The sequence below is a fragment of the Neltuma alba genome, unplaced genomic scaffold, assembly GCF_004799145.2.
Source record: "Neltuma alba isolate B1F8T4 unplaced genomic scaffold, ASM479914v2 tig00011320_pilon, whole genome shotgun sequence".
Classification (NCBI taxonomy): Eukaryota; Viridiplantae; Streptophyta; class Magnoliopsida; order Fabales; family Fabaceae; genus Neltuma; species Neltuma alba.
In genome coordinates, this window is record NW_021636027.1 from 244,681 (window position 1) to 264,329 (window position 19,649).

The 19,649-nt window shown below is 36.0% G+C and overlaps 2 protein-coding genes across 2 annotated transcripts; both read left to right on the plus strand.

Annotated features, from left to right (window-relative positions):
* LOC114711815 (ankyrin repeat-containing protein At5g02620-like) lies at positions 1 to 17,665 on the plus strand. Its single transcript, XM_028896243.1, has 3 exons — positions 1 to 624; positions 1,026 to 1,613; positions 17,540 to 17,665. Exons 1-3 carry the CDS (start codon positions 1 to 3, stop codon positions 17,663 to 17,665), a joined length of 1,338 nt encoding a protein of 445 aa, XP_028752076.1.
* Positions 17,666 to 18,113: 448 nt separating this feature from the next.
* LOC114711816 (uncharacterized) lies at positions 18,114 to 18,677 on the plus strand. Its single transcript, XM_028896244.1, has one exon. It carries the CDS (start codon positions 18,114 to 18,116, stop codon positions 18,675 to 18,677), a length of 564 nt encoding a protein of 187 aa, XP_028752077.1.
* Positions 18,678 to 19,649: the final 972 nt, after the last annotated feature.

The window sequence follows — 19,649 nt, forward strand, 5'->3', positions numbered from 1 at the left end:
ATGGAACTCGTGAAAATTGAAACTGCTCGTCATCATCAGGACGATGAGAGAATGAGAGTTCTTTACGAGGCATCATACGAAGGAAGCGTTTCAACTTTGAACATGCTAATACAGCAAGATCCGTTAATCTTGCACAGAATTAACTCGCGAACTATCCTTATTGAAACTCCATTACACATATCAGCTTTACTCGGCCACCTTGAATTCACCGAAGCCCTTCTTGCTCACAAACCCAAACTAGCCCTTGAGCTTGACTCCTTCCGAAGCACACCTCTTCATGTAGCTTCTGCAGAAGGCCACATCGACGTTGTGAAGCAGTTGTTGCTGTATTATGACGACGCGTGCTTCGTTCGTGACCAAGAAGGCAGAATTCCCTTGCACTACGCTGTTATAAGAGGGAGACCAGAGGTTGTGAAAGAGCTAATTAGAGTAAAGCCAGAGTCTTCGAGGATTCTTGACAAAGGGAAGACCATTTTTCACTTGTGTGTGGCGTACAACCACTTGCAGATCATCAAAGCTTTGATAGAGTTGGCTATTGATGACACCTACGAACTCCTAAATGAGAGAGACTTGGATGGAATGAACACTATTCTCCATTTGGCTGTCATGTTGAAGCAAGTTGAGGTACTTGTGACTTAATTTTATAATATAATTCTGCACTACATTAATTGACTTGAGTTTCATATATATATAGCTGGACGCAAACAAAGTCTGCACTAAATTAACATTTTGCATCACGAAAGAAGGATCATGAGAAATATTCTCTGGGACCAACTGCCAATTATTATTCTAGTCGCTAATTTTGTCAAAACAAAATTGAAATGAGAGCTCTATGACGAAAAACTTTGATCTTGATACCTGGTAAACCACTTCAAATGCAAGAGTTTACTTTACTTTAACATCTCAAGTAGACCGCATATAGTTGACTGCCCTATTAGCGCTTATATTTCAATTAATCTTTTATCTAAACTGTCATACCTCAAAAGCATTAAAAATATTTATATATTTACATGATTATTGTCTAGACTGTGAGGTACCTCATGTCAATTCCTGAAATAAGAGAAGCGTCAGACTTGAAGAACAGCATGGGTTATACTGCCCACGATATTCTTCAGCGAATTCCGCAGGACTTCAAGTGCCTAGAAATACAAGCTATACTGATGAACTACCCTGGCATCAAAAGCGAAAATGTACAAATGAACACTACTCCTGAAGCACTGACGACTAATACTAATGTTGTGGGCCAACAAGAAGTGAGACCTCGGGAGAAGTTTTGGAGAAATATTTTAAAGCGTATGGGAAAATGGTTCGATCATAATAGCGACAATAATTGGTTAGAAGATATGAGGGGAAATTTAAGTCTTGTGGCTACTGTCATGGCGACCATAACCTTTCAAGCTGTATTTAACCCTCCGGGAAATGTGATTCAACAGGGTATATTAGTCAGTTCCAACAGCACCATCAATGAAGGAGACAAAAATTTTATCGCTTTTATAGAATCAAGTCCCCTCGGCTGCTTGCCATTCAAGAGTTATGATAGTCGTCACGACTTTACTCCGCATGCATGTCCTGGAGAAGCTATGCTTGCTTCTCGTAAGCCAGATCTCTTTCAGGTATTTATAGTCTGCAATACCACCTCTTTTGTTGTGTCTCTTTGCGTTGCCCTTTTGCTAGTAAGCGGAGTTCCTCTAAAAAATAAACTTGTTATGTGGATATTGTGTATAGCCATGTGTGCTGCTCTCACATTCCTAGCAAGTGCCTATTTTATCGCCCTCTTTCTGATCACTCCACAAAAACCTTGGTTGACGCCCACTGATTTGGCGTCTGGCATAGCCAGTTTCATTTGGTATGGATTGCTTTTACTCATTAGTTTGTACATCATAACCCTCTTGGTTATCTGGCTAGTAAAGATAAAAAAGCATCGGATAAGAGGAGCGGAAACGGAAACAGCTTTTGCTTGATGTGATCTCAATCAATGCGTGTGCTCTTGAGCCATTGCGAAGTTAACGTTTGCAGAGGCTTTTCAAGATTATTGTAGTTGGTGGTGTGTCAGTGCGTTTGTATTCTCTGGTATGCTTTGTTAATTAGTGTCGTTTAAATTTTAATTTATAATAAAATGTTGTCTCCCTGCCAAAAGAGAAAACAAAGATGTAAAAGAAGAAGAAGAAGAAGAAAGTATTGTTGTTCCTATATCTATGTACTTTCGTGTGTGCCTGAGTTTTCATTGATGAGAGAGAGGAGTACAACCCTGGCTTTCCCTTATTAGTTGATCTTATTGTATTCATAATTTTGGAAATGGATGTTGGTGATCAAATAGAGTAGAAAACTGTATCTAATTAATTATATATAGAGTAATCTAATTCAGTATACGTATAATTAAAAAAAAAACAGTTGAAAACTAAAGATGTTTAATATTATATACAGTCCTTTCATGGTCATAAGATTCTAATAAATACAACTTGATTATTGCCGTGTATTCCAAGTTTTCTATAACTAAAGGATTTGATATAAAATAACAAATAGTACTTAATAATACCTCAGCTCGCTTAGAATTTAAAAAATGATAAATAAAATAATAGATCTAACGTATGCATTAATATAATTTACGAACACTAGTGTGACGCAAGTGATAATTTAGTTAATTAGGTAATTTAATATTCAAAGTTCGCTTTCTCGGCAAGACGTTTAATAATATTACGCATTATTGCATGTCAAATGCGGAAAAATTGGCCCATGAGAAAAGATGATCATTGACCTATTGTACGCCTCTATCCATAGATCCGTATTAATCACAAGTCAACTCTCTCTCTCTATGTATATATAACTAAGCTATTGTTTGCATTATTACCAGCATAAACATGGAAATAAACTCTAAGAATTATAAAAATTATATATACAAACCTATGTACTAATATGTATCATTAGGTAAACGATGTTAGTGAAACTTTACCACTTATAATATGTTTTCCCTCTTTTGCAAATTTTCGTTTGGGGGGAAAAAAAAATACAGAGGTTGAATTGGTCAGAATCGGCCAAAAGAAATACAGCCTACTTCTTTGGACTGAATATGGTTAATTAACTGGGTGATGAAAATATTATTAGGGCAATGATAAATTGGACAGGTCAAAATTCAGAAAACAATATTTGTAAATGACATTGCTGGTAAAGTATTAATTTATTATTCCGATGGTGTGATGTTACTTTCACAAACTGAGTTCTCGACAATGCTTTCACATAATTCCACAGGAGTAGAAAATACTTAAGAGGATTCGCCATATCAAATTGTTTTTTAAAAAAACATACATAAAACAATAGTTTAGTAGCCCAATAAATTCCATCTTTCACTAAATAAGAACTCTGAATGTATTCTTTAAAATAAGGTGATGAAATATAAATATATTTATTATATCTTCTAATTTTCGCAACCCTGAAGACTATTCAACTATATGACACTACAAGAAAATATAGTTTTTATCTCCCTCATTATGTTTGTTTATGAAAACGAAAGCGAAAAAATAAGTATTTTTGTCTGTTTGAGCAAAACAGACAAGAATAAGCTCCATGTTCTCGTCTGTTGTGGACAACAGATGAGAACATAGAGCTTCTCGTCTATTCTATTAGTAACAGACGAGAAGTTCTCATCTGTTACTAATGAAATAGACGAGAACAGGCTCCTTCTCGTTTGTTTTAATCTTGTTTTATTAAAACAAACGAGAAGGAGTCTAAATTTTTTTTTAAAAAAATTGCCCTAGTTAATAGCAGCCCACGGACATCTCCCTCCCATCCCATTTTCATTCCTGCAACACTCTTCCTCCCATCTCCACTGCTCCCCTCGGTGACCATAACTAACGCTTGCAGTCTGTCATCTCTTCCTCTTATCTCTACAGCGAACGAAGGTTGCAGGAGCTGCATCTCCACTACTGTAGCATTTCTCTCCTTTGCAAGACGATGACGAGCTGTTAAATAGGGATCTTTGAAGGGCCAACAACGAGAACGACTCCATCGGTAACGATCAATGTTCGTTCACCTTCTAACACTGTTCTTCTTTTCCTTGCGAATTCAAGATCTTGCGATACTATTCTATTCCGATGACTATCTTGGTGATAGACTTTCAATTTCAGTTTGGGGGAGGCTATAAATCTTCAGTATTGTTATGATGAGAGTGAAGCAAAAGTAGATGAGTTGGGGTTGGGGTTTAATTCTCTGGATAACACAACGCGAAGATTTTTTTATGGTAGGGGAAGAAGTGGGGTTTAGATAAGAATTGGTTCACATGTCAACAAGGGTTTTATGAAGAACAGCGAGACTTGGAAATTTAGGATAGGGGATTGGGGAATGGAGAAGGCAGTTGAAACTTTGTTATTTCGGGTTTGAGCTGATTATCAATTAGAAGACTCTATTTCATTTATTTATCAATATGTTTTATGGAAACACCTGATGATGGTTAGAGATCATGAATCTGAATAGGACTCTACCCTTACACCCTATTCAACCGAGGTAACAGCTTTATGCAATGAATTCAACTATTCATGTGTTTTTGTTCATATCGCCTAATAAGCAAGTTGGATTCTTTCACTAAAATAAGTAAAATTAAAATTAGAGGTTACAGCCTGCTACCGGGGACTTATTTTTCTAAAGGCATAGATAGATCATAGACATATCTCTTATATGAATCTTGGGGAAAAAGTAGGCGCCTAAAATAGATACTCGCCCGTTTTGATTAGTAGAAATCAATTAGATAATCCAGTATTAGTTATTATCAGTATATAGCCAAGTAGTCGTTCTGTATTTACTTTGATTCTGAGGCACTCGTGCTAGAATATCTAACCCATTAGTTACATTAAGAATGCAAAGAAACAAGGTTATGGCACAAACGTAGTAAATGTTTCACAAATAACCTAACATTATAAATCATCTATGATTATGATTTTTCAATCGCGAGTCCTTAATCTCTTATATATACAATTCATATTATAAGTTGTGTTCAAATGTTGCACATGGGGATGTGGACGCTTGCTGACAAATTTCTTGTTTCTTTTTCTTTTAATTTGATTGGAGGTGGCTATGCTAAGCAGTTGCGCTCTCCATATTCAGTGGAGTTAGTTGGGTATAGTGCAGACCAGCAACACAGATTATTGATATTCAAATTCATTCCTAATGAAAGGGTGCGTTAGAAACTGAATCAAAAGGCAAGCATGATGCTTAAGTTAGATACCCATTTATGTATCAGTTTATTGTTTAGATATTTTGTTTCATAAAGAGAAGTTAATCATTTTTGCTTGTATTTCTTTTTTTGTTATCTACTCTTTTATTATTCACTTTTGTTCTCCTAATTTTGAAACAAAATAATGGGAAGCTAATAATTATTACATGAGAAAAGGGTGGTACTAGTGTCCTAACTAATAAGAAGGGCAAAGAAAAGGTCGAGGTATTGTGTTATCTAGCAATCCTGTTTTCCCTATTACTTGACATATATTAAAATGATTTTTTCTCGTACAGAAGAGCTTGCAGCTAGTAAATCTAATTGTTAGTTGTTGGTCAAAGATATGACTAAGTCATTCATTCCTGTTTACAGTGATTGAGTAGAGGCTTTATAGAAGCTTCCTCAAGTTTTGTTGTTATTACTCCCAAGTGGTAAGTTTCTTCATTTTGTCTTTTCTTAATTACTATTGTATCTATATTCCTTGGGTACGAGTTGAAAAACATTTTATTGTTGTTGTTTACTTCTTTTTTCATATAATAGTATTTTTTATCACATGTTTTCAGGTACCAAATTTTGATAATTTAATCTCTTGTTTCAATTTTTTTTAGTGTCTCTTTAATAATGAAGGCAACTCCACCTATATTGTATAGCCGGACCGGATAAAGGAGGAGGGTTGTGTTAGGCCCTCGACAGCCAACGTAAAAACCCGCGAATCTCATGAACATAGATCAACGAAGTAATTATGCTAATACTAGGTCGTTGCCCAGAAGTGACGTGCTATATGGCTCGAGTACAGTGAGAAGTGAGCTAGAGCTGCTACATCAACTCCCCCACACTTAGCCTTTTGCACTCCTGGGCAAAACTTTATTACAGAAAAATTCAATAGAGAGACAATGCATGCAACCATAAAATTAACTAAGCATGGATGTGCAATTAACTCAAGCAATCCTTACTCCTCATTAATCAACAATCATAGAATACTTCAGTGCAAAGAAATTAACACAAGAAACATAGCAAGATAAAGAAAAAGAAACATAATAGAGCTCACATAGGGTACAAGTATTTCACTCATCTCTCAAATGAGAAAAATTCCACTCAGACCACCTAGATTAGCACCTACCATAAGCTTGTAGAGATTCTAATATCTCCACCACTAGCATACCTTAGATTCATGATCAAGGGGACTTGAAGGGTTGTAATGTTGAAAAATAAGGCCAAATAAATAAATGGACTAACAAGTGAAATGCATGAGTAATAAAGTATCAACTCAAAGTGAGCTTAAAGTACAATCATGAAACAACACCAATGTGCAGATTTTAACCTTCTGAGACAGAAATCCTTGCTCTTCAAACCACCATGGAATGCCTTATTTCAAATTTATTCTTTTGTTGCAACTTATTTTCTCTCTCTTTTTTTTTTTTATAACTTTCTTTCTTTGGCTTTTTCTAAACATTTTCTTCTCTTGCCTTTTTCTATTTCTTTTTCTTCTTCTTTTTTTCTTTCCTTTTTTTTTGTTTTTTTTTTTGCTTCCAAACCCACGAAGGCAAAGATATAGACATTATGACATACTTTTCAAAATGAAAAATCAGATAACTCATGCAAAACACTTGTTAAAAAGCAATGAATAGAATGAAAGTGAAGGCTCAAAGGGGTGAACAAAGGTTAAATGAAGTGGTTTGTGTTTGGATAAAGGTTTAGAAATGAATGCCCCTATCATCTTCACAAACCTAGGTATTAATGCAAATTTGAAAAAGAATCTAAACAAGTTCTAGAGGTTAACCAAAACTAGGTGAAAATCACACAAGATGAGAAAATATATGGCTCAACAATCCTTCCATCAAGGCTTTCTCCAAGATGTTTCCTCCTTAAGTATCAAGCTATGAAACAAGGTTAATAACACTGCACTAAAGGCATTCTACTATGCTAATCAACTAAGAACAGAAATCACTCAAATCAAATGCAATCCAACTCAGCCGTGCAATATTCACAAGCATTGTTCAAAAAGATTTTAAAAGAGATGCCCAAGGATTACAAAGGTCAAGAGTCAGCAACAGAGAGAACAGCAACTCGCCCATACAGCAGTGCAGAACACTGAGGCGAATGAAAATAGGAGGACACAGAAACTAGCAGCAAAATTCCCAAGCAAGAATCACTCTCAAATCATGCGATGCAATTCAGAAATCAACCAATAAGGCAGAGAAGAGAGCAATTATAGCAGCAATACTTATGAAACAGAAGCAAATCCAAAGGAAATTTTTTTTTTTCAAAAACAGCTCAACAACTCAACAACAATCTCTCCCCCACACTTAAATTTTGCATTGTCCTCAATGCAAAATCCAAGGACAAGGTAATGACAAGAGAAAAAGAGGATCAATAAGGGAGTAAACAAAAACAAGGTTACTTTTCTACTAGAATAGCTCCCCCACAGTTATCATCTTCAATAATTCAGTTAAGCACAGTTAATCAATGCAAAGTTAAGAGAAAATAAGTGAGGAAAGAGACAACCTTGTGCTTAAAGCGCCTTAGACTCTTAAAAGAGAAATTCTCATCAATAATGAGAAACATGAAACTTAGCAAAAAGGATTGCTCTTGATGATTGCACTTTCTTGGTGGTGGTTCAGGGTCAATTGAAAGAGGTCCAAGAGCATATGGTGGAGTTTGGTGTCGAGGAGATCCCTTCCAATTATGTGCCTGCACAGAAAACAACCTAGCAGCAGTACCAAATCTAACAATATAGACTTCGAGAGATTTCAAATAAAGTAAAGACATTTTATGATCTAGGCTCTTCAAGTAGCTACAGCATCCAAGAAAGTCAATGATACTCCCATCAGTAGGAGTCAAACAATCATTTAAAGTTTCAAAACATTTAGGTTCATGTGACGTGGAAACTGAAGAATCCAATTGACAGTTATTGGAGTACAGCACATCACTATCACATTCACAAGAGCTGGGAGGTAAAAACATGAAAGCAGAAGAAGATTCATGCAGAATACTACTATTGACACAGCTAACTAAATCAGGAGGCAAATCACAAGACAAAACTTGTTGAAAAGACTCATCTACATGCATAATTTTGTCAATCAAAATTTCAGAGTCTTTCTCAACAACACTAGAAGCTACTAACTCAAAGGAATCATCATGCAATTGGTTCTCAAGGCAATGATCATTCTCACATTTGTCATCAATAATTGCACTCAAACAAGATTTAGCAATCTCAATGTTCTCATACTTATCAATAACAACGCTTCCAACACTGTGAAGAGGAACATGATTGGCATGTAAATCATCACACAAAACAGCATCTTAATCCAAATTACTACCACTAAGAGCAACAAGATGAGTATTAGCATGTTCAAAAACATGAGGGGATTCACAGACAATTTCTTCATCCACCTCAATATCACTCATATTATCAGAAGCTTCAACAGGAATAGTAGTTATAGCACAAGGGTCAATCTCCTCAAGAAGAGGAGCAATATTACTTGATGTAAGGCACGAGTCCTTGTGAGTTTGTGGATGTTCTTGCTTCATCTCAGTCTCTTGCATGAGTGAATTTGGATACTTTGATTCATCCTTCCCCATCCCAGATTCAATTTGCGCTATATCACTCAAGAACTTTCCCAATGCACTTTGACATTCTTCTAACTCTTCCTCTGATTCCTTAGAAATTCCAGATATTTCTACCTCTTCAAGTAATCCATGGTAGTATGAATTTAAGCGGTCGTAAGCTTCTCTTAAAAATTGTATCTGTTCCTTCTTAGGAATAGTAAGAAACGGGTCAGGTTCATTGAATTGATATTCATGAGATTGGGGGAGAGAATGGTACTTGGATTGGGACGAGGGTTGGTGGTAGTATTCATATGGAAAAGGAGGTGGTTCTTGGTGGTGTGCATATGGTAGAGATATATGATTAAAGTATGGTTGGTGAGGTTGGAGTGATGGGTTAGGTGATTGATGTGGAGGATGGTTCATCCAAGAGGGATCATGGGTATAGATGTGGTTAGGCATTTGAGACTCTAGCTGAGCTTGGAAGGAGTCCAACTGTTGTAACAACTCTTCAATCTCTTGAGAACATGTTGAATTAGAAGGTGCTTCATTCCATGTACTATTTCCTGCAAAAAAGTGAGAGTGCGAGGGTAGATCATGATTGCTATTAAACCAAGCCATGAAAAACAAAAAAAAAAACAAATGCAAACTACTAAAAAAAAAAACTAACAAAAATGAAAACTAAAAAGGCTCAACAAATGAACCCCAATCAAGGCTACTTGACACTTAATTACTAGGGAACCAATTTCTTGGCTCCCTGGCAACGGCGCCACTTGAAGTTGAACTGCCCTTAATTGTCGCTTTGGGGTTACTCCAAAAATTAACCGAATTAATACAATATAGTGCAAAACTCGGGTCGTTTCACTTTGAGGAGCCGAAAACGAAATTAAACCCTAGTAAATGAATGCAAGTAACCTAAACTATAAAAAGATATTTTTGATTTTGAAAAGCTGTTAATTAAATATTACGAATCAAATTGAAATTAAAATACTTTTTTTTTGTTTTTATATAAAAGCGATTAAAATAAATGGAGATTAAAGAAATGAAAATGAGACACACAAATAACACTGATAAAAATCAATCCTCCAATTCAACAACGCAGGCAATCATCACTCTAAAAGATGTGGGAGTTAAAAACAATGAATTAAGAATTATAATTAAGCTTTTAATCCAACAACCGAGCCACCTCGAGTTGCCACAAAATATTTTCCTAAAATCCCAACTTACTAACTGCAACCAGAATAGTAAAATGAGATTAAGGATGCTAAAACCAATGCTTAATTAGAACTCTTAAATCCAAAATAACAGAATTAAAGCTAGCAAGAGACTATATGATCCAAAATTCTAAGCCACCTTAGAAAATCACAATATATTAATTCCAAAATCAATACAGATGTCATAACCACAACATTATAATTGAGATCAAAACTATAAACAGCCCAATGTCAAATACTAAGCAATAATTCAGTCACAATAATCCCCAAATATAATCTGGTTAAACAATACAATTATTTTCTAATAATTAGAATAACTATCCTAAGACCTAGGAATTGTTAAACAATTATTAGACAGGAAATTAAAGCAACTAAAACTCCCCTTTGATGATCTAAGCTCCTGTCATTATTGTTGAATTAGAGAATTGTGAAGCTAGCCACGGTTTGCCATGATTTCAGAATCTCCTTCTATCAGTTTCCTCCCACACTCGGCCATGGCAGTGAAGAAGACGGTGGTGATGATGATCCTGTTCACGCTGGTCACTCTTTCTGCCTCTTCACGCCGTCGCTAATTTATTTCTGCCACCAGAAACAAATCGTGGAGAACATGGAGGAAGGCGCCGTCCAGCTCCTGGGTCGCGTCTCGTGTTGTCTGTGCGTATCAGCTCGTCGGCTTGTGTGTGCCGCCTCCTCTGTTTTTCCCAGCCCCCAGCTCCTTCTTTTTCGTTCGGCGTCGCGTGTGTGTGTTCCGTGTATATCTCCACCGTTCGGCGTCTTCTCCTGCCTCCCGTGTTGAAGATCATATCAATAATAGGTTTAGTGGGGAGGGGGCAAAACGCAACGTTTTGCTCCCCCCTTTTATTATTTTAGTTTTTTTTCTTTTTCTTTTTTTTTGTTTTATTTTTTTGTTTTATTTTTTTTTCTTTTTTTATTTTCAAAATCTTCCAAATACCTGCAAGCAAAAATTCAAAGATAAGGTAGCATTAATTGTCCTCAAAAATTAATTAGTCACAATTAAACCAAAATATGACAATTTTGCCCCTATAAAATAATAATTCAAAATAAAACATATTAAATCAATTAATCAATCAATTAAGGTCAAAAGGGACTAATTAAGTTGACAAAACCCATATAAAAGATATCAAAATATATAAAAATAATTGAGTTTGTCACCCGCGAATCTCATGAACATAGATCAACGAAGTAATTATGCTAATACTAGGTCGTTGCCCAGAAGTGACGTGCTATATGGCTCGAGTACAGTGAGAAGTGAGCTAGAGCTGCTACATCATCTCCCGGAGGTAGTGTTAACTGAGCGAGGGCTACCGCACTCTCTTAGATGGAGGTGGCTAAAGACGTTAGTTCATGAGACCAAGATTAGATTTGGCACTTGGAATATTAGAACGCTGAATGAGAAAACTATGTAGGTAGTATATAGGAGTTATAAGGGTCAAAAGGATTGATATCTTATGCCTCCAAGAAACCAAATGGACTGGAGAAGTTGCCAAGGAACTTGGAGTGTATAACCTTTGGTACACAGGAAAGGTGAGTGCAAGGAATGGTGTTAGTATCATAGTTGATGAAACATTAAAAAAAATGCAGTAGAATTAAAAGGTTTGAGGATAGAATAATATCTTTAAGAGTAGTTTTTGGAAAGGATACTATCAATATCATTAGTGCCTATGCACCTCAGATTGGGGCAGAGGCATACCTTAAAGATAAATTTTGGGAAGATATGGAGGGGTTGGTTCAAACTTCAAAGCATACCATTTGAAGAAAAAAATTTTATCGGTGGGGATCTTAATGGACATGTTGGTAAGGAAGCAGGACAATTCAGCGGGGCTCATGGTGGTTTTGGTTTTGGTGAGCTTAATAGTGGAGGACAATCTATTCTTGATTTTTCTCTTGCATACAATCTTAAGATTGTCAACACTTGTTTTAAGAAGCAAGAGGAGCATTTAATCACGTATAAGAGTGGTGCCTCAAAACCACAGATTGATTTTTTTTTTGTTAAGAATCCAGACAGAAGATTGGGTATTAATTGCAAAGTGATTCCTAGAGATGGGGTGACTGCCCAACATAGAGTACTTATCCTTGATGTACGTTTTAAGAGTACTAGGCAAAAGTATCATCAAGTGGTAAAACCCAAAGTTAAGTGGTGGCAGTTAAAGGATGAGAAGCGGGAGTTATTCAAAAGGACCCTTTTGGAGGAAGGGAATTGGGAGTTGCAGGGAAATGCAAACATGACGTGGGAAGAGATAGCTACAAGGGTTCGTATGGTAGCTAAAACAATTTTGGGAGAATCTAAAGATCCTAGTTAGAGAGATAAGGAGACTTGGTAGTGGGATAAAAGTGTGCAAGAGAAAATCAGACAGAAAAGAGATTGTTTTAAGGCCATACATTTGTGCAATAGTGTAGAAAATCGGGAAAAGTATCAGTTGGCTAAAAAAGAGATGAAGAGAGTAGTGAGAGAAGCATGTACTAAAGCTTATGAGGGTTTTTATTAAGAGTTAGGAACAAAGGTGGGAGAAAGAAATGTTTACAAGATTGCTATCAACTTAATTGGTCCTTTTTTGCTTTAATTGATTGTTAATTGATTTAATATATTTTATTTTGAATTATTATTTTATAGGGGCAAAATTGTCATATTTTGGTTTAATTGTGACTAATTGATTTTTTTGAGGACAATTAATGCTACCTTATCTTTGAATTTTTGCTTGTAGGTTTTGAAAGATTTTGAAAAATAAAAATAAAAAAATAAAAAAAAGAAAATAAAATAAAATAAAATAAATAATTTAAGAAAAAGGGAGCAAAACGCAACCTAATATGCTAATCTCCTTCATCTTAGGAGCTGGGCGGCGAAAGAAAAATTGAGAGAGGACACGAGAGGCACAGCAGCGTGAACAGGGAGTGACGGCGGGAAGAAAGAAGGGGAGGTCCAGTGTGCGCGAGAGGGACTTTTGACTAAGTATCAAAAATAAAGAATTGACTTGAAAAGGAATTGATTTTCTTTTTAACTAACTAATTGGCAAAATTTAAAAGGATGCAAAATGAGTAAATAATTTTTGGATTTTTAGTTTATAAAATGGATATGAATGAAATAAACAAAGAGAATTAACAAGTGACAACAAATGGAAGAACAATTCTCTAGTACAATGATTTAGGCTATCATTACTTCAATTAATTTGGGAGTTAGCTAAATTTAAAAGACTCTAAGGGCTACCCCTTAGACTCGGTTTAATTAGAATAATCAATACTAAGCCACCTTGCATATTAATTACTCACAATTAAACTGTTTCAGCACAATTAGCCAAAAAGAATCAAGGAAAAGCAATTAACATTTTTAGTCCAATAACCAAACCACCTTGAATTACCACTAAATATTCACAATAATATCAAAACATAGTTTGACCCAGTACAATGTAAAGAAATTAAAGCTAATCACAGCATAATGTTAAATGCTAATCAAAGATTCCAGCAGCTACAACCAATCTCAATACAAATATAAATCATCACAGCACATTCAAACATTATAAAATTGATTCTAAAACCTAGAAATTACAATTACAATGAAGAAGTAAAGATTAGAAGAGTTGAAACTCCCCTTTGAAACTCTAAGTTCAAGCCATAACCATTGCTCTAGAGAATAGAAGGATTTAGCCAAGCCCCTGCATCACTGAAGCTCCACCGTATGCTTCAGCGATTAAAGCCATAACAGACAGCACAAGCGAAGATAAAAGAGACGATGATGATGATGAATGGGCTTCCTGTCTCGCGGCGTGGCACTGAGGATGGAAGTAATTGAGGAGGACAGTGGCGATGGTGTGGAATTGGATTGATGGAAGATGGTGGAATTGGCCGAAACTCAAGAATATGGAGCGAAGAATGGTTCAAAAGTCCCTCTCGCGCACACTGGACCTTCCCTTCTTTCTTCCCGCCGTCACTCCCTGTTCACGCTGCTGTGCCTCTCGTGTCCTCTCTCAATTTTTCTTTCGCCGCCCAGCTCCTAAGATGAAGAAGATTAGTATATTAGGTTGGGGGAGCAAAACGCAACGTTTTGCTCCCTTTTTCTTAAATTATTTTTTTATTTTTTTATTTTTATTTTTCAAAATCTTCCAAAAACCTGCAAGCAAAAATTAAAGATAAGGTAGCATTAATTGTCCTAAAAAAAATCAATTAGTCACAATTAAACCAAAATATGACAATTTTGCCCCTATAAAATAATAATTCAAAATAAAAAATATTAAATCAATTAACAATCAATTAAGGCAAAAAGGGACCAATTAAGTTGACAAAACCCATATAAAAGATATCAAAATATATAAAAATAATTGAGTTTGTCAATTGCGAAGCAAAAAGAGAGATCTGGACCAAGTAAAGTATATAAAGAACGAAGATGGTAAAGTGCTAATTACTGATAGTGATATTAAGGACAGATGGGAGGCTTACTTTTACAAGTTGTTTAATGAGGGAAGCAATTATACACGACTCAAGAATTACAGGACTTGCTAATTAACGAAGATGATCAAAATTTTGCTTTTTACTACAAGATCCATATCAAAGAGTTAAGGCAACTCTCAAGAAAATGGACAATAGTAAAGTCGTTGGGTCTGATGGTATCCCTATTGAAATTTGGAAATGTTTAGGCGATGAGGGTGAGGTGTGGCTAACCAAGCTTTTTAATGAAATTTTACGCTCTAAAAATATGCAGGATGATTGGAGGAGAAACATTTTAGTTCCTATTTACAAGAATAAAGGAGACATTCAAAACTGTGCAAGCTACAAAGAGATAAAACTTATGAGTCATACAATGAAGTTGTGGGAAAAAGTAATGGAATATAGGTTGAGGTTGGAGACTTCTATTTCGGAAAACTAATTGGATTTATGCCAGGAAGATCTACATTGGAAGCTATCTATGTGCCAAGAAGATCCACATCAGAAGCTATCTATTTACTAAGAGGGTTAATGGAAAGATATGGGAGTAAAAGAAGGGATTTACATATGGTTTTTATTAACCTGAAAAAAGTTTATGATCGTGTACTAAGAGAAGTAATGTAGAAGACTTTAGAAAAGAAAGGTGTACAGGTTGCTTATATCAACACCATACAAGATATGTATGAGGGGGCAACTACTAATGTAAGAACGCCTGGAGGTGAGACAAAAGACTTCCCCATTAAGATTACCCTATATCAGGGATCTTCTTTGAGTCCATACTTGTTTAATATTGCTCTGGATGTTCTAACTGAAACTATTCAAAAAAGAATCCCTAAATCCATGCTCTTCACGAATGACATAGTTCTCATGGCAGAATCAAAAGAGATTAACAGTAGATTGGAGTTATGGAGAAGGACTTTGGAGTCAAAAGGTTTCCGCTTGAGTAGGAACAAAACAGAATATATGCATTGTAATTTTGGGAGGAGGCAAGACAATGGGGATTTGAAGGTGAAAATGGGGGATCAAATCATTCCTCAAGCATCAAAGTTTAAATATCTAGGATCCATTATACATGAGAATGGGAAAATTGATGGAGATGTCTCTCATAGAATACAAGCTGGTTGGTTAAAGTGGAAGAAGGCTACCGGAGTTATTTGTGATAAAAAGGTACCTGAGAAGCTTGAGAGAAAATTTTTTCGGACTGCTATAAGATCAGCTATATTGTACGGTAGTGAATGTTAGGCAATAAAGGGAAAAAAGAGCACAAAGTTGGGATAGCAAAAATGAGGATGTTGAGATGGATATGAGGTCATACAAGAAAAGATAGGATTCAAAATAAAAATATCAGAGCAAGAGTTGATGTGGCACCTATCTAAGAGAAAATGATTGAAAATCGCTTAAGATAGTTTGAACATGTGCAAAGAAGACCATTGGAGGCCTCGGTGAGGAGGGTAGATTAGACAATATAGAGTCCCATAAAAAGGGGCAGAGGAAGACCGAGAAGAGCACTTAATGAGGTCATTGAATGAGACCTCCTGGTTAACAACATATCTAAGGACTGGGTTGTTGACAGAGCATAATAGCGTCGTGTGATTCATGTAGCCGACCCCACCTAGTAGGATAAGGCTTGTGTTGTTGTTTGATTATGAAGGCAGAACAATTTGGTTGTCTTTATGTTATTGTTACGCAAATTAGGTCGGTTGTCTTTTCTGATTTTGAGTCATAACTGATAACAACCCAGTCCCCTTCTTTTCTCTTCTTTTTTTTTTCAAATTAGATTTTGAATTTTGAATTTCTCTGCATCACGTTTGCCCTCTGCCTGGACATGCTTAGCATATAAGTCTTTGATAAGTCTCTGATAGCAGAATTCATTTATTAGTTTAAATAATCCTTTTGCATGTGTTTAGGCTGTTAGGGAAAATATAAATCATGTTATATCTATGGAAATTCATTCTGAAAATTTAATTCACTCCTTGTTGACTTTCAGTGTCAAATGTTGATTGAAGAAATGTTAGCACAATACTCTACGGGTTTGCAGCAGTGAGCCTATGAATTGCAAGCTCTTGTTAAGTTGGACAAACAAGTTGGCTGTGATGCCACAAGATGCAAGCTGTGAAGGTAGTGAGATTATTGTTAATTCTTGAACCTTCTCGTATGAATTATGCTGTGCATTGAAATTGTACATTATGGGTTCTGGGCCATGAGTTGAAATTACTTTCAAGCTGAAGTTTTAAATTGTAGTTTGCACGATCCTTTCCTTCATATGTAGTTTACATTTCAAAACCATGCAAACTATGGATTTGTAAGGAACAAGTTGTGAACTGTGGATTTTGAAGAAGAGCGATGGATTCTTCCCAGACTGTGGATTTTGAAGAAGATCGATGGATTCTTCCCATAAGTATCTGTCAATACTCACTTTAATCTCAATCAGTCCTTTCTAATGGCCTTGTGATTTTACTTGTACTAGATACTTTCATGTTACATTATTATTGTGACTTTTGAGTATTTATATAACACTACAATTAATGTATATGCTGTGATTTGACTTATTATGTTTTTATTTATAAATCTTTTTTATATAGTGACTTTTGAGTATATGACATTTTTTTGTTGGATTGGAAGTGATTTAAAGAGATTTAGAGTTTCCAATCCAACAAAAATGCCTCTGTTTTTTAAAAAAAAAAACACTTTTGACTTTTGTAAGAAAAGATTGAAACCAGTAAGCACTTGAGAAACCAGAGCGGTCGCTTGGGTGTCGGATGGATGTAAGAAAAGATGATGATTTGCGTCGATTACTGGAACATTGGAGGTCATTTTCTCTGTCATTGTAGCGAGTTCTTGAAGGATCTTGAGTCCGATTACAAAACTTGATTAGTGAGACGAGGACAAATCTGGGAAGCTGTAGCGAGTCGCTTGCGTAACAGATGATAATCACGAACTTGTTGAAATCTTCAGAGTCGCTGTGGCAATAGATAGCGGATTCTTGATTTACTTCAATGAGGAAACCGTAAAAAGATTGAAATGGCGGTTTCGCGTACTGTTCTGGGTGGGCCGTAGCTTTGTGAAAACGGCGAGATGAATATTGATTCAGAAGGAATTGCGAAACCCTGTTAGATCGCGATCTTGACTTTGCATTCTGCAGATGGTGTTTCTAAAACGACAGCGTTGCAACTCTGCAATGATTTCTACAGGTGAGGAGATACTGGGGCTTCGACTTTCGCCTTCGACATGGGCTCAATCACCGGACCTGGCTCTTGGTACCATGTGAAGAAGAGCATAACGACAATCTGGATTTGATGAACAATACCAAAGCGAATATTATTGATTAAACTGCCGGCATTTAGAATACAATGCATGGACCCATAATGGGCTAAGTATCTTGGGCTTACGGCCCAGTACACTCAACTATAATCTCTTAACACTTCCAATCGGAAGTTGCCATTTCTGGTAAGCTTCTTAACTTCGCAATTTTTGATGGAGTGGGCAACACCGTTTTCCATTTAGCAATCGCATCCAAGCAAGTTGAGGTATGATATCCTTCCTGACATAAAGAGTTTTCTTTTTACATGAACAAGTTATATTTTTCGTGAATTTTTGGGTCTTTTTTTTTTCCTACCACCCCGAAGTCATATATGACACTTTCCACAATATACTCACATGTAAGTTTATTATTTCAGACTATAAGATACCTCCTATCAATCCCAAATGTACTAGAAATGGCAAGCTTGAAGAACGATATGGGTCTTACAGCCTATGACATCCTTAAACGTAATCCAAAAGATTTCAAAACCTCAAAAATACAAGTCACGCTGATGGACTATTCTGGAATTAGAATTGAGAAGAACGGAATCCACACGCATTCACACTCGTCACCATCAGTTGCAAGACCAAAACCTCAAACTCGAGAGAAGAATAGAAACTGCTTCATAAAGATTTTGAAATGGATTGGTGGCTGGTTCAAACACAAGGGTGGCTGGGTAGAAGAAATGAGGGGAAATCTGAGTTTAGTGTCTACTGTTATAGCCGCCATAAGATTTCAATCATTGATAAACCCACCTGGTGGCTTCATCCAACAAGGTTTATCTCAAGGCTCATCCAATATTGAAGCCCTAAAGTGCACTTTCCTTCCTAACAACGTGTCCTATTGTCCTCGGGAAGCTGTCTCATCTTTTAGTTTCCAAGATCTGTTTTTGGAGTTTGTAATTTACAACGCTGTCTCTTTCATTTCATCACTTAGCGTCACCCTCTTGCTTGTGAGTGGAGTTCCTATGAAGAACTAAGCTTTGATGTGCCTTTTATCCATAGGCATGTGTATCACTCTCACAACCCTAGCCCTTGCCTACTTAACTGCTCTTTGTATGCTGATGCCAAGCCATCTTTGGAATAATAAAGCAGGTTGGAGCACCCTTGCAGCCTCAATTCGGGCCTGGTCTCGATTGCTTGTGCTGATTGTTGTGTTAATCACACTGCGGTTTATAATTTGGATCGTGAAGAAATGTGCCAGACTCATCAGAACGCCGTTGACATGTGCAATTTGGTAGAGTTGATGCTGTTTCTTTATATATCACATTTCAACTAACGCTATTTATTGTCTCGCCGGTCACAAGTGGCATGGGTTGCTTTTAGGATAATAATTCATGGTATATCATAGTTATACGTTTCTCTTATATACTCCCTCCGATCCTAAATATAAAATTCATTTTGTAATGTAAATACTTCCTCCAGTCCTAAATATAATACCCATTTTGTACTATAATTTACAATACAAAATGGATCTTATATTTATGACTGGAGGAGTAGTTTGTACTCTGTAATGAGATTATATTTTGATAATTTAAAATTATTTTCATCTCAATCTACTGATTAATTAAAGTTTTCTGTCAAATTAAGATGTGTTTGTGTAGAAGTCATGTTTATGAACGTTTGGCATCAAAATAAGGATGAAAGGAGAATTGATAAAACCCATACGCGCCCAGTACCGGAAACAAAGTACCAAAATGTTGGAAGAGAACTTGTTTCATAAAGATTTTAAAATAAATAGAAATTTGGTTTAAATATAAGGATGATTAATGGGTATAAGATATGCGAGGAAATCTGAGTCTGGTGATCACCCGTTATATCAATTACCTTTCAAGCTTTAATTAACCCACTTCGTTGCTTCATTCGATAAGGTTTATCGATCTCATTGTCAAATGTTTTGTGCTGGAGAAGAAATCTCATCCTTTCGTAACCCGTGGTCTTGCATGGCCTTA